Raw genomic sequence first — 13,645 nt, forward strand, 5'->3', positions numbered from 1 at the left:
GGCCTTTGATATTTACATAGAGAAGAATTGATGGAGTAGTATAACAGTATTTCAAAATTCTTCTGAGGTTTTTATAAGTTTATATTTCACCTAGGGTAAGGGACCCAATTACTATATTAATTATACTTAATTTTAAAGCATAATGAATATTAAAAAAAGAGGTATATACTAACTGATTTTAATGAAAAAAATTGAATATCTCTTTTCTAATATTCATCATGCTTTGAAAATAAGTATAATTAATGTATGCACAGTAATTGGTATCCCCACGGTAATTGGGTTCCTCGCCCTACTCGTTCGCATAAAGCCCGCAAAGCATCAGCGAGGCTCTCGTTCGTACGAGATTTTCGTTTCACTTTTTACGAAGACGGAGACCTGTATATATTAAAATTTATGAAGAGGACGGGGTTGTGGTTGACAAATTGCGAGTCAAGTTTTCCGCCGTAAGAACTTGCTTTACGAATTACATATTACCGTCCACGATACTGTGCATGGGAGTGCAAATTTTTTATGTGGTAGCCTGCTGCTAGGGTCCTCAGCCATTTTCGACTCTGTGCTTAAACGACCCTGTCGCGTTGTATTGCATCTCTCGGTGTTTGTAAAATATTAATCGTTGTCGAGTCTACGACCAGGATGGTAGAGATGGTTCAGGTTGGCAAACGTGCTAAGCTCCAAATCTAGCTTTAGTCCCATGATCGTTCGTAGACGATTGAGAACACGGTTCTGAAAGTTAAAACTGCAGTCGTGTACATTCTAAATCCGACTGTTTGAAAAGTTACAGACGATGTATTTTTAATCCCTGCGATTCTGAGTGATACCCTCGCGAAGGACTTTTATCGATTCGCGTATCGGCACTCTCAACAGTAACTTCGGATTTAAAGGATAATCCTAGTAACAACTGAGATTATTAAAGAGAATCGAGTTTGTTCCTTTATTATAGCCATTAGAAAATACATTAGCAATTATAGTAATATTGCTCACGTAGATATATAAATATTGCTTGTTTATAAGTTATACACATCTTACATAAACTAATACCATTGTTTGCACTAGAATCAACACAACCGCTGGCGAACAATTACCGAATATTAAATTTTGTTTTTTCATTGCTATTCTTGAAACTATATCATAATAAAAATTGTACAAAATCTATTTGAGTTTAATCTCGTCATTTTTATAATGCAAAAGGTATATTAAAATTGGTAAAGCGTATATTTAGAAAAGGATACTCCAATGGCCTTGACCTTGACTTACGTTGTCAAGGACAGTCTCTCCCTTGAGTAATTCTTACGAGATTTTATCCGTCGCTCGATTTTTCATTAAAAATTTATTCGCAAAAATTGTACTATAAATAACAAATTAAAATTAATTTTTAAAAAATTAATGAAATATCTGAGAATTTGTTGTAACAGGTACTTTAATAAAGAAATGTAGTCCATCATGGAGTAGCTTCTAGGAATATAATTCTAATAATAATGACGACAATAGGATTTATTTGAAACAGGCTGCGGAGACACGAGCATTTCAGAAGATCGCCTGTTCTTATGTCAGCGTTATCGATTTTTCGCTTTCGGTTTATTTTTATCTACGAGATCGGCCAACTCTCACTTTTCTTTGCAGATCATCGGACTGAATGATGTTGTTGCTAACAAAGCGGCTGGAGGTTTCACGTGTACACTCCATTCCGAATCTTTCCGAGCAGAACCGGACGAAAACAATACAGTATTGTCTCGATGCATGTGAAAAAAATGTGTACGAGGTTTGTGAAAAATTTACCCCCGCTACCACTCTGGGTGTGTAACCCCCGTAAAGGGTCCAGAAGCTCGATCATCGAGAAGTGTAGCATGGTATGGGGGTAGATATATCGATGAAAAAAAAAACTACTGATTCGATGACAAAACTTCCTTATGAAACATTTATGTTTATGACATTTTTCTGAGTAAAATGAAATCAAACGTGATTTAAATCGTAGCATATTTATCTGTTTAATTGACGACGTAGTGGAACCTCCGTTATCCGAACCGATAATATCGGAATTCTCCATTGTCCATAAAGAGACTCCATAAGTGTAAAAATTATTAAAAAAGGGAATGCATTTTCATTTAACTTCTGTTTTTATTTTGCAATAGTTTGTATTCTGCACAAAGATCTGCAGTAGAATCGTTAGCAATAAAAAACCTGTCATTTTTGGATTGGTATTGTTACTCGCTACAGAATCGGAAATTTATTTTTTAAAATACTTTTTGGATCCGCTGTATGTATGTGTACATGTGACGTGTCGAGAATTTCATTTTGAGGTACGGTAAGAGAAATGTTCAATCTACTCGACGAATTCAACGTTGTCGTAACATTTTTAACAATCACTGCTCGTCGTTCCTCGGCTCTGTCACCGCGTAGGAAGCTTCGCGTGGTTGTTAATAGACCTTCGAAACAACTCTTGAAACTGTAGCTGTTATTTTCTGGATCGTGCTCGTCGCTTGCTGGGGCCGGTCGTTCGCAGATAAACACCTGTAAAAGCTAATACTATACCTGGATCAATAAGAAAAGCGCTATAGTTCCTTCTATTGGAAACTGTCGATAGTTAAGCGCTACATAATTGTTTGAAAATTTACTGAAAATTGAAAAACATCGGATCCTGGCGCGCGACAGTCAAGCGTCCAATTAATTTTGTCCTGAACTCGACAGATGAGAAATCGAGCGATAATGAAAATTTGATCCTTTGTATTGAAGTCGAGTATTACAGCGTAACTTGACTATCTTAATTATTCCCAGTAGGGGGAGACTGCCGAGGCCTGTTAGTTAGGGTGCTTTAACACAATTTTATGTTTTCTATGGAACGAAAGAGGACCGTGAGTTGCAGTATAGAGTGCATTAACCGAACTATGTACCGTAAATTATCATGTAGAAATATGTACAATAATTTTTTAAAAATTCCGAATATGAAGGAGCTTGATTTACTTCATTCGGTTAAATTGTAGATCAAAATTCAGTATACTAAAACTACCGCTATAGTTGTTTAAAGGATAAATTCTGGAAATTATTATTAATTCTGTAAATTATAGTAAACGTTTAAATTATGCGTTAAATTATAGTAAATGTTTGGCCATAGTAAATAAACACACTGCTGGTCGATGTTGGTAAAAAAACTGAAAATTGCCATCTTAAGAAATTCCATTTTTACTGTAGCGCAATCGAGAAACTTGACATGCTGTGTGGACTACAATGGTGCTTACTTTAACGCCAAAAGTTATGTTTGTTTCACTGTTAAAAATCGGAGATTACGTGTGCGACAACGTAATATAAAATCCTGCGACTTGCGATTTTCGAATACAATAAATTATCTACGAAGATTGTATGCGCTGGGATAAATGCATGTCGTTTCCAGAAATCTCCCAGACGACTCGTTTATGGTTCTGAGAATTCGATCAATGGCCAGACTTAATCCCGAAAAGAAATCGAAGGTTGTCCGTTTGATAGAATTCTCCCCTTTTCACCTACTTTCACGTGGGAAGCGACATTGAGCGCGGCTCCATCGCGTTATGAACTTATTCGGATATTGGTAAAGCGAAGATACGTTTCAGCGAATGAACTCAATTAACTTGGCGAATGGAAGGTAAACGCCGGGTCTATTCCAATAGGAAGTCAATTCTCGAACTCTTCCAGTAATTGGACAATAATTCCAATCCAAACATTGTTCTGCAGATTGAACGATAATCGATAGTTGCAGATTTCGTCGGCGAGGCACGTAGGTACAATCTGTCGTGTCTCGACTCGCGACAATCGATGACACTTTAAAATCCTGTTCACAGATCCTTCCTCCATTCCGGATCACGTCTTTCGATTGCCACCAGGTTTACGGGATCCGTCACAATGACGGGTTATAATAGTTTTAATTTACGATTATTGAGATTGCACAAATGCATCCATGAAAAATTATTTAACAAATTTATTTTATTGATTATATATTCTTATTAGTTTTATAAAGTAATGTAAAATAATCGCTTTTAGTGGTCCGTTAACCTAGTGTTAAACTACAGCTCGGAATAAACGGTTAGTTTCCGGTTTGAAACAAATTCTGTTCGAACTGATCTGTTTCCTTGAAGCCTGCGGAATTTTTATGGGGAAAAAATGGTTTCGCAACGAAACAATTGTGTACAAATTATAAGAAAGCAAGCAACGAACAGTACGAAATTAGTGTTACAAGGATTATTAACAGATACTGTAAATATATATAAATGTAAATCCTGTGATATAATAAATCTCATAGGAAATTCCCACTGACAATAAACAAAAAATAAAATATGCATTCGTTTCATACATCGACATATGAAAATATAATTGACGGGAATGGACATCGAGCACCTGTCTAGGATATAGAAGGACGAACAAACCAGAGATTCGATTAAAGAATTTTTATTGAATTATCAGCATATGTGAATGCGAGACTTTCGATAGAAAATAAAGTTGAACGTCAATGACGAGACAAGTTACAATAAAAGTATAGTATCCGCTCGAGAAACAAAAGGTCGTGACAAATACAAGTAGCCGTTTGTGATTGAACTGTGATGGGACTGTGATTGTTTATTATCGGCAAATGCAGACGCCGTTTTGACATCTGCCACCTCTGCGTCGTTGAAACAGGCATCTAGTAGCGCAAGCTGCATGATTCGGGCTGAACCATTTCGACGTGAAGGAGAGAACGTCGCAAGAGAATCTGCGTGGTCGGCTGTTCACATCGTCGTCCGGAAGCCCAACAGCATTAGGGCCGGGAAGACCACCAGCTTCGGCAATAGCATAGGCCACGGCATCGGAGATCGCATCAGCGTACGCGTCAGGGTCAGCATCGCGTTCACTTATGCTCTCTGAAAAGAACAATTCTCCATGCACTCTTCCGCGAGTTACGTTCGTAACCGAACAGTTTTACACTGTTTCGTGACCGGGGTGCTCGAGTACCCACTTATTTAAAATCCCTCACCAGGACCCAATTACTGTGGGCGTATCAATTACCGTGACTACATTAATTATACTTATTTTTAAAGCATAATGAATATTAAAAAAGAGATATTAAATTCTTTCATTAAAATCGGTTAATATATAATATTATATATCACTTTTAATAATCACAAGGGAAAGTATTACTATTGCAAGAAAACATTAATGACTGGACAGCGGATTGCTACAAACTGGAGTGGAATAGAAAATTATTTTCTTTCTTGATATGTGTTAATAAAAGAATATAACAGTATTTTTAAATTTTTCTAATGTTTTGATCGTTTTTAAATTACACCTACTCAGTTTTGTCATAATTGCACGAAATCCACTGTCTAAAATTCATTTACTGCGTAAAAACACGCTTGCTTTACTAAAAAAAGGTACTGTTATTGTCACATTTAAGGTAATTTTGTTAACACAGTCGTGCAGTTTTATTACTTACTCAGTTGGTAAGACGGTCCATCATCTTGAGGAATACTCGCCGCAGAGGCGTAGGCAATGGTAACGAAGACGCAAAGAAATGCGAAAAGCTTCATAGTTGTTGGAATGAAATGTTACTGGTCACTAACAGCACTTCAAAATGTTTTAGGAGCGAATGATGCCTCTGTCGTGAAGACTGCTGTTTATATACTACACCAAATCCGGAGATAATGCAGCACTTTGATTATTCTCCACTTCCGACCCGCAAAACTTCCAGGAAACGCGAAAAAAATTTCAGAAGTTAATCGTGGTCAGATTTGACATATCCTGATTAGATTTCAATGCAAAAAGTTCTCTAGAAAAGGGATCTAAAAATCCTCGGTACCTTTCATTTGTTTCTTCACCTCTTCAGGGTCGAATTTTCTAAACTAGCAAGAAGAGATATACACATAATAATATAAAATATATAATATAATATTGTTTGGTTAAAGTAGAATAAACCAAGGCTCTGTTTCTTTAAGAAATTCTGCTCGAATTTATCTGTTTTGTTTAACAAAATATCTGTGCTTGTCTAATTGTTAGGAACTTCTTCAAAAAGTGCTCTCATTGAACAGGTATTTTTAAAAATGTACAATAGAAACTCCGTGGAAACAAATGCTTATGGAACGTTTATTAAAACAGCTTTTAGTTAACAGTATAATATGCAATCCATAAATTGTACGGAATAAATGCTATGAAAATCGTAACAGTATTAATGAATAATCTCCAAAGAAGTATTGAACATAACAGGCTCTTCTTCTTTTTAAAAGAGTACTTATCTATAATAATACATAAATAAAATAGAATACGATCATAGAAAGTCTGTAATATGTATAATGTGATAATATAAAAGTGCATTTTTACCGAAAGAAAATATGCATTTACAATTGCGTATTGTTTCGTTATTTAGTACTTGTGCATCAGTGGAAGAAATAACCTGTCACGCAGCATGGTTTATGATACATTTTAGAGAAGACACAAATCATGCAACGTAACATCTTCGTATATGTTGTAAATAAATAACGTATGCAGAATATCAATTTAAAACTCTAATTAGAATAATCATTTAATGTCGTCGTGATTCTATTTATTAAATACTATTCGGTTTGTTATAATGTTTGATGACTTTTATTACATCGATAAACAAAATATGTGATCCTGTTTTATTGGTACCGTGTTCGAACCGTTCTCTTTATTTTCAAGTATTCAAGAACATTTTTGAAAATGTTCCACAATACTGTATCGAATTACTAATCAAATGTAATGGGGAAGGACACGTGTTCCTCTTCGGATTATGAAAACAATTTTAGAATAAAATAAATCTAAATTTAAGTGACTACATACAATAAACAGTACCGAATTAATAATACAAAAATTAAAGAATAAATCAATTATAATTAATTTGTGAAATCTTATGAAAAATTTTATGAAATCTTATGAAATCTTACAAATCTTATGAATATAATCTACGTCACGTGACTCGTTCGGTTTCTACGCGTCATCTTTCTGACGCGTCAGCGTCAGCATCACGTTCATTTATGCGCTCTGAAAAAAGAAAAATAAATCTCCGTTTACTCTTCTGCATCATATAAATGTTTAAAATATAATAGTGTTCTTTTGCACCTTACATCGAGGAAATTTAGACCTTTCAATTTTACATTTATATTTTTCGCTATTTCATCGATCTAACTTGCTCATTCTGTACATTATAAGAAAACAAACATATTAATTTTTTAATTAATAATTTTTTAACTGTATTACTGCTTTTGCCTTTATCGTTAATAAAGTCTATTTAAGTTAATAAGTCTTAAATGTCCTTGTGGCCCTACAAAATTATGAGATATTGTTGAAAAAGCTACTTTAAATAACTTCAGGAAAGCTACTTTAAATAATCTCAAGAAAGTACAACATTTTTGGGACACCCTGTATACCTCGTTACATTTGTTCGATACGACGATCTGTTTCAAGATGGATGTAATGACGTTCATTTACTGCGTGTTAACACGTCTTTTTCACTAAAAGAGTTTTCTTCGCGTTTTCTTCTTCTTTTCTCCTTGTTACTTCTAAGCCAATTTTATTAACGTAGCCGTGCAGTTTTATTACTTACTCAACTCGTAGGATGGTCCATCATATTGTGGTATACTCGCAGCAGATGCGTAGGAAATGGCAACGAGAACGCAAAGAAGTGCGAAAAGCTTCATATTTGATTGAATGAAATGTTACTTGTCGCTTGAAGTGCTCTGAATTTGTTTGGCAGTGAATTATGCTTGCACCGTAAAGATCAGCCGCTTATATATCGAATTAAGGAATCCGCTATATTTTTATTCTTCTCCACTTCCGACCTATGAAACTTCCAAGAAACAGGAAGAAGGCTTAGGAAGTGCATCGTGGTTAGATTTGATAGGACCAGATTAGAAATAGTCCAATGTAAAGAGTTTTTCGTTTGAGGCTTTGTTTTGGCGTGCTTTGGTACATGCAGGAAGTAGAATTGGTTGGCCATGATCAGACGCGTCAAACGCATTCGCTGCACTGTCAAACTCAATTTTCTCGAGAACGAAGTTTCGAGTGGGAACATTTTATTCTATATTTTCGACTTATTTTCTCACGTAGAATCGCCTAACTGTGTTCTACCATCAATACCGGTCCACTCTGTACATTTACATTAATAAAACTGAAACGTGGCAAACACTAAAAGTGACTGGTAAACGTTGCCATTTAAAAATGATAACATTGCATTTATTTAGGTTTCCTGCAATATTTATTATAACAGATCCATGAATGCGTTTTTGTAGTTTCAATAAGTGTCAAACAAAAACTTCGGTCGTTTGAAGTGTTAAATTCAGAATCGAACTTTGTCCTATTCTTTCACAAAGGAGAGGAAATAAACAAGAACAGGAATTGGCATTCTGAACATTCTAGCGAGATTGCGCCCGAAATACATGTGTATCAATCGATACAGGTCCGTTTTCAGAAACTTTCCCATTGATTCCCAACACGAGTTCCCGGTACGCCATACACCGTGCCGACAAAGTACAAATTCTTTCGCCAGAAACACGAACGGAAATTGAAATTGTTGTCTACTTTCCTATCTCAGGATTGCATGCTACTTAATCTTCCTTCTTCTGGTCCTTCGTAACTCGTAAGAAAGAATGCAATCTCCTGTTCAGTTACAGTTTCTTATAAATTATTCGTAAAAAATATCTACATTCATACAAACTTCTGAAATCTCATTTATTTGCAATAAGAGCAGAAAATTTGTACTTTTCATAAAGGCCTCACAATCTAAATACCGCTTTTCTCGTCAGTATAAAAGAAACAATAAAGTAGGGACATTATATTTATACGAAATTTATACGAAAATATTTAAACAAATTTCGAAAGACCTCTTTATGAATAAACTCTGGTAATCCTCACAAATCTTCGAAACAATTCGCGCATATATTAAATTATATTTTAGTCAAATAATAGAACTTGAAAGAAAATCAAAATGGCGTTAAATGGAAATCCGTTCATTTTGCTGAAAGGAACAATGAGTTTATTTAATTCAGTCTAAATGTATTTCTATCGAGGTTGTCACATTTCATGGTACAAAATTAATAGCGCTGCTTATCCGATATTGATTATCATAAATGAAATGATTAATGTATAATTGATCTAACGATTCAATTTAAACTGTAATAGCTATTATTTTGATAATTGTATTGTCTGTCCGCAGAACATAATTTTTGAAGGACAATGAGGAAGCAGTCAAACAGCTCGTGCCTAAGCGCAGGAAGCAGCATTGGTGAACCACAAATCATTGTGGAGGAAAGCACACAAGGCGAAGAGGAAGCGGATCGATGCAAGAACGAATCGCCACCGCGATCTCTAGATCCAGATTTACCATCCTTGAACCCTGATCTGCTGTATCCGTGGAGGGAAACCAGAAAACACTCTTTGCCGACGCCGCAATGTACTTCCGGGATAACCGCATCCCAGGTACTGTCTAATCTTTTGCGCGCTACATTTACGCTGCCTGATAATACGCAATCGAAACAGACTCGAGCCAGTAATTAGCTTCGAAAATTCGTTCCAGTATCATAAAATCATAGATTGATTCATACGTTAATATCATGCACTATCTATCTATCTTTGTTGTTTTTAACGACACGTCAAATGTCCTAAGAACAAAGTTGAATGGGTCAAGTGGGTGCCATACGATGCCATAAAAATATTTGATTTTATGTTATTCTTTTAGAGATCTCAAGGTCACCTTTTTTTTTTGTTTTTTGGCGGGACCACCCCCTTTTAAACACCTACGATGAAAGTCCCTTTCGTTAGGAATTCGGTGACTACAATTAGTCAAAGTCATTCAAGGTCACAGACAGCGGAAACGTATAAGATTTAAAATATTCAAATTGCTAACGCGAACAGGTATTGTCTAAAGTAATTCGTGTGTTCAGGTGAGACGATTGAGCGAGCGTGGCGGGGAAGGATCAGGGCCATCGCCGAAAGAAGCTGCGTTTCTGGCAACACTATCTCAAGCGCCAGCTCCGCAAGCCAGCGGCGGCAGAAGGCATTCCGTCGTAATAATCTCTAAATTGCCAACGACTCCATTTGGCCGTAATCGTCGGGAATCAATCGCTGCTTTTCCCCTAGGAGGAGCAACTAGAATATTACCTAGTCGCCGCGACTCGAAATCTGGTTTATCTGGCCCACCGAGTAACAGTGGAAGCACTCATAATCTTCAGCTAGACATCATGGACAATATCGCGGAAATTAAACCGAGAAAGGTGAGAATTGTACACAATTGTATTTCAATTGACGAATCTGGGTCGGTAGTATTCCCTCCTACGAGAACAATTCAGAGGAAGCGGTTCATGTAGAGTGGCAGTATGTACTGTCCTAGCGCCGGACACTTGAGGTTTTACTTGAATCAGTGGAAAAATAGAATACATTACTCGAAATAGGTTATTATAGCTAGATGTGGCGATATAGTTGAATTATATTATGGAATTCATTTTAAAGTAAAAAAAGACAGTACAACGAGCGATATGCAATCAGATTTATTAAGAAAATTATTTATAAAATGCAGAGTGAAAGAAATCTATGACACCCCTGGCAGAAAATATTCCGATATTGCAGAAAAATATTAATTAACTGATAAACTCCTTTGCCTTGTTCCCAAATATAAAATAAGAAACTGCCTACTTCTACGTAAAAGTTATAAAGAATAGCATAATAAAGCAGTAGACACCTTTTAATATATTTTTTTAATATTTCTAACGGTGAAGATAACAATAGACATTGCCTAAAGTAAGACAACTATTTTCAGGTTCGTATGAAAATGTACAAAACATCGACAGAGCAGGTGTGCGAGATTCAGCCGTTGGAAGGTAATAGTTCTTCTCAGCGATACACTCAGTACCAGAAGACATCGCCTCTGCAAAGACGAGCTTCGGAAATTCCAAGAACCGTGGGCGCGTCTGGTTCCGGTACAGCCGGTATCGTTTGCTCGAACACCGATCTAATATCGATCCTGAGCTCGTTAGCGACTTCGGCGACAGAAATCAACCGGTGCGGAGAGGACGCTTCAAGCTTACGAGAAGAAAACAAGTCGAATTGGTCTGGAAAGACGACCGAGCAGAAGCGAAATCGTCTGAAAAGCTTTCGCTCGAATAGCTTCGACGTGTCTATCCTCCACGAGGCCAAGGAGAAGCTCGCTGGTTCCTCGAAGGCGGCTGCCTCCTCTGTCATGGCGCCGTCCAATTGGTTCGCTAAAAGGCATCAGCCAATGTCGAAAAAACAGAAACCGGAGAGCCTGCTCGCGGCCAGCTTGAACTTCAAAGTCGACAAATCGAAGGTTATAAAAGCGATGAAGGAAACGCTTGGGAAAAGCTCGCCTCTCGGAGATCTCAGACACAAAGTCGTCTGGGACGACACCAGCGGCACTAAAGTGGACCCTCAGGTTTGTAAACAACTTTCTTCCGCAGAACATTTTTGCCACAGAATCGGAGCACCTTTTGATGTAACAATATTGCCACGGTTTTTGCATCAAATTAATAGTAACAGTATATGTATTTTCACTGCCAATAATTCACATTCTATCAGCGGCACTGCAATCATCACGCTCATTCCCTATAAACGAAATAAGTCTCCCGAATTTGATACGTTTGAATATAGATATTTGATATTGAAGTTGATACGAAAGTTCGAATAAATTAGTAAAGCCAATCCATAGCTTTGTGATAGAACTAGTAATGGTTTGAAATAGAAAGTTGGTTTCCAGGTGTTTGGCACCGCAATCGAGAAGATACTGACAGCGCAGAAAGGAAGTGACGCAGAAGCGTCTGGATCGTCCGGGAAACCATCGGTATCGCCGAACAAGCAAAAAGCCGGCAATGTGACCAGTTGGTTTTCAGGGAATGCAAAGGATCAGCAAGAACAGAGCGAGTCCTGCGAGCAATCGATCTGTTCGTCGCTAAAAGATCTATTCGTTAAGTAATCTGCAAATACGTTTATTAATAATTCATTGAAAGACTAACACGACCTAACGATTACTAATCTACCGATCATTAATTCTAATTTATCGTATTGTAAATAGTTACTTTGATCGTAAAAATTCAATGGGATTCTCTATCATATCGAATTTGTTGAGTTTCATTTTGTTCGTTAGTCTACAGGGTAACTCAAAAGTAAGGTCTAATGAATGTAGGTCCTAAAAATGATTCGTCATGTCCTCGCGAATTTTCGAAGTCGAAAAAAATTCTACATATTTCTTGTGTGTTTTTTGTGGAAATAGAATCCAAAGTTTAAGGAAAATTTCGATGATCAACGTGCTTATTTTCTCTCTGATGTAGGGTAAGGAACAGGATCCAATCACTACTATTTACTGTGCCCATATTAATTATATTTATTTTTAAAGTATGATGAATATTTAAAAAAAAGGAGATATATAACATATATATTATGCTTTAAAAATAAGTATAATTAATATAGGCACAGTAATTGGCACACCTTACCCTATACTGTTTGAGAAGTGGCAAATGTAAAATCAGAGTTAAATAAGTACGAAAGAAACGATTAAATAACAGCCAGCAAACTTATCTTTATCATCAGGTCATCTCATAGATGACGTGTCTTATTTGAAATAAAACTGAACATTAGTTAAAATGTTTTTTTTTTTAATATACAGAATTGTAACTCTTTTAACTAATACATACGATCCGAATTTTTCTAGTTTTCCAAAACAATAATAAAAAATACAACCTAGCACAATCAATAAAATCGTATGAACTCTTTGAGGTACCTTATTTAGGATGAAAATTTAAAAATGTTAAATTTTTATACAATGAAATATTACTACAACTTTTCCGCGTATTACTATTATTCAACTTAAAAGTTTTAAACTTGGGAAAATTATTTGTTTAATTACATGTTTAAATATGGCCAACATGATTTGATAAAATTAAATCTAAAAGAAAACTTCAGTAACGTCATTAAATCGATGACCTGATGAATACAGCCGGTTCAATGGATGTAGCTTTTAATACATACATAAATGTATTACCACATAAATGTTGTTACATACGAAATGTCGTATTTCATACGATTTACACAGAGACACATAACATTTTCAAAATTGTTCCTAAGCAATTGACTTTCTTCTTAAAGAGAACTGAATTTTTCGCCAGTTTAATTAAAACGGCGCAGTTAAATGATGATTAAACGAGAATTAGTATTTCCGTTGTTTGCAACAAATTTCTAAGCGTGACTTTTGAGTGTGTATCAACGTATTCAACTTCAAGGCTGAAGTTTCAAAATATAATTAAACAATGTCGTACAATAAATGTTGTATGGTGTTCTGTTATAGGAAATCTCTTTTTTATGAAGAAGTAAAATTCAAAATAAAAATCTTATTAATTGTTGAAGAGACTAAAAGTAATCGTAATGACAATTTAACGACAATCCGACAAAATTAGATCAGTCAGTATGATGGTTTTTATCATACTTCGATATTCATAAAAATTAAATACTCGACGTGGATAATATCATTGTTGTATCAAAAGAATACCTAACGTTACTAGAAGAAAAATATAATACGTGTATTTATTTGCCTTTGCTGGTCAAGGGCTCGTCAAAAAAATAATTGTAATATATTATATGAATACATATATGCATATATTGTGTGTATAAGAATTGACGTGTACTTTTA

General features: G+C 35.7%; 2 protein-coding genes and 1 long non-coding RNA gene across 4 annotated transcripts in view; 2 read left to right on the plus strand and 1 right to left on the minus strand.

The window, feature by feature from the left end:
• The window catches only part of LOC143356788 (uncharacterized), a 43,136-nt gene extending 30,283 nt beyond the window's left edge, over positions 1-12,853 (plus strand). The window contains exons 2-5 of one of the 2 annotated variants that reach the window (XM_076792760.1): positions 9,167-9,429; positions 9,894-10,223; positions 10,766-11,398; positions 11,705-12,853. In XM_076792760.1, the coding sequence (XP_076648875.1) occupies positions 9,187-9,429; positions 9,894-10,223; positions 10,766-11,398; positions 11,705-11,935 (1,437 nt within the window). In that variant the 5' untranslated portion in view covers positions 9,167-9,186 and the 3' untranslated portion in view covers positions 11,936-12,853. The remainder of the gene's footprint in view (positions 1-9,166; positions 9,430-9,893; positions 10,224-10,765; positions 11,399-11,704) is intronic. The other variant, XM_076792761.1, reaches the window with a different exon arrangement.
• The window catches only part of LOC143356790 (uncharacterized), a 37,986-nt gene extending 25,133 nt beyond the window's left edge, over positions 1-12,853 (plus strand). The window contains exon 2 of the long non-coding RNA XR_013082730.1: positions 12,436-12,853. This is a non-coding gene — a long non-coding RNA (uncharacterized LOC143356790). The remainder of the gene's footprint in view (positions 1-12,435) is intronic.
• On the minus strand, positions 4,398-5,594 carry Def2 (defensin 2). The gene is made up of 2 exons (XM_076792598.1): positions 5,435-5,594; positions 4,398-4,862 (listed from the first exon to the last, which is right to left on the minus strand). Exons 1-2 carry the CDS (start codon positions 5,526-5,528, stop codon positions 4,585-4,587), a joined length of 372 nt encoding a protein of 123 aa, XP_076648713.1. The 5' UTR covers positions 5,529-5,594; the 3' UTR covers positions 4,398-4,584.
• Positions 12,854-13,645: the final 792 nt, after the last annotated feature.

The sequence above is a fragment of the Halictus rubicundus genome, chromosome 8 (assembly GCF_050948215.1).
Source record: "Halictus rubicundus isolate RS-2024b chromosome 8, iyHalRubi1_principal, whole genome shotgun sequence".
Lineage (NCBI taxonomy): Eukaryota > Metazoa > Arthropoda > Insecta > Hymenoptera > Halictidae > Halictus > Halictus rubicundus.

Bases quoted from the DNA above. Each gene is read 5' to 3' on its own strand.
- Def2 (XM_076792598.1), bottom strand. From the start codon at position 5,528: ATGAAGCTTTTCGCATTTCTTTGCGTCTTCGTTACCATTGCCTACGCC. The intron at 4,863-5,434 runs GTAAGTAATAAA...TGTTCTTTTCAG, and splicing joins TGGACCGTCTTACCAACTGA to AGAGCATAAGTGAACGCGAT.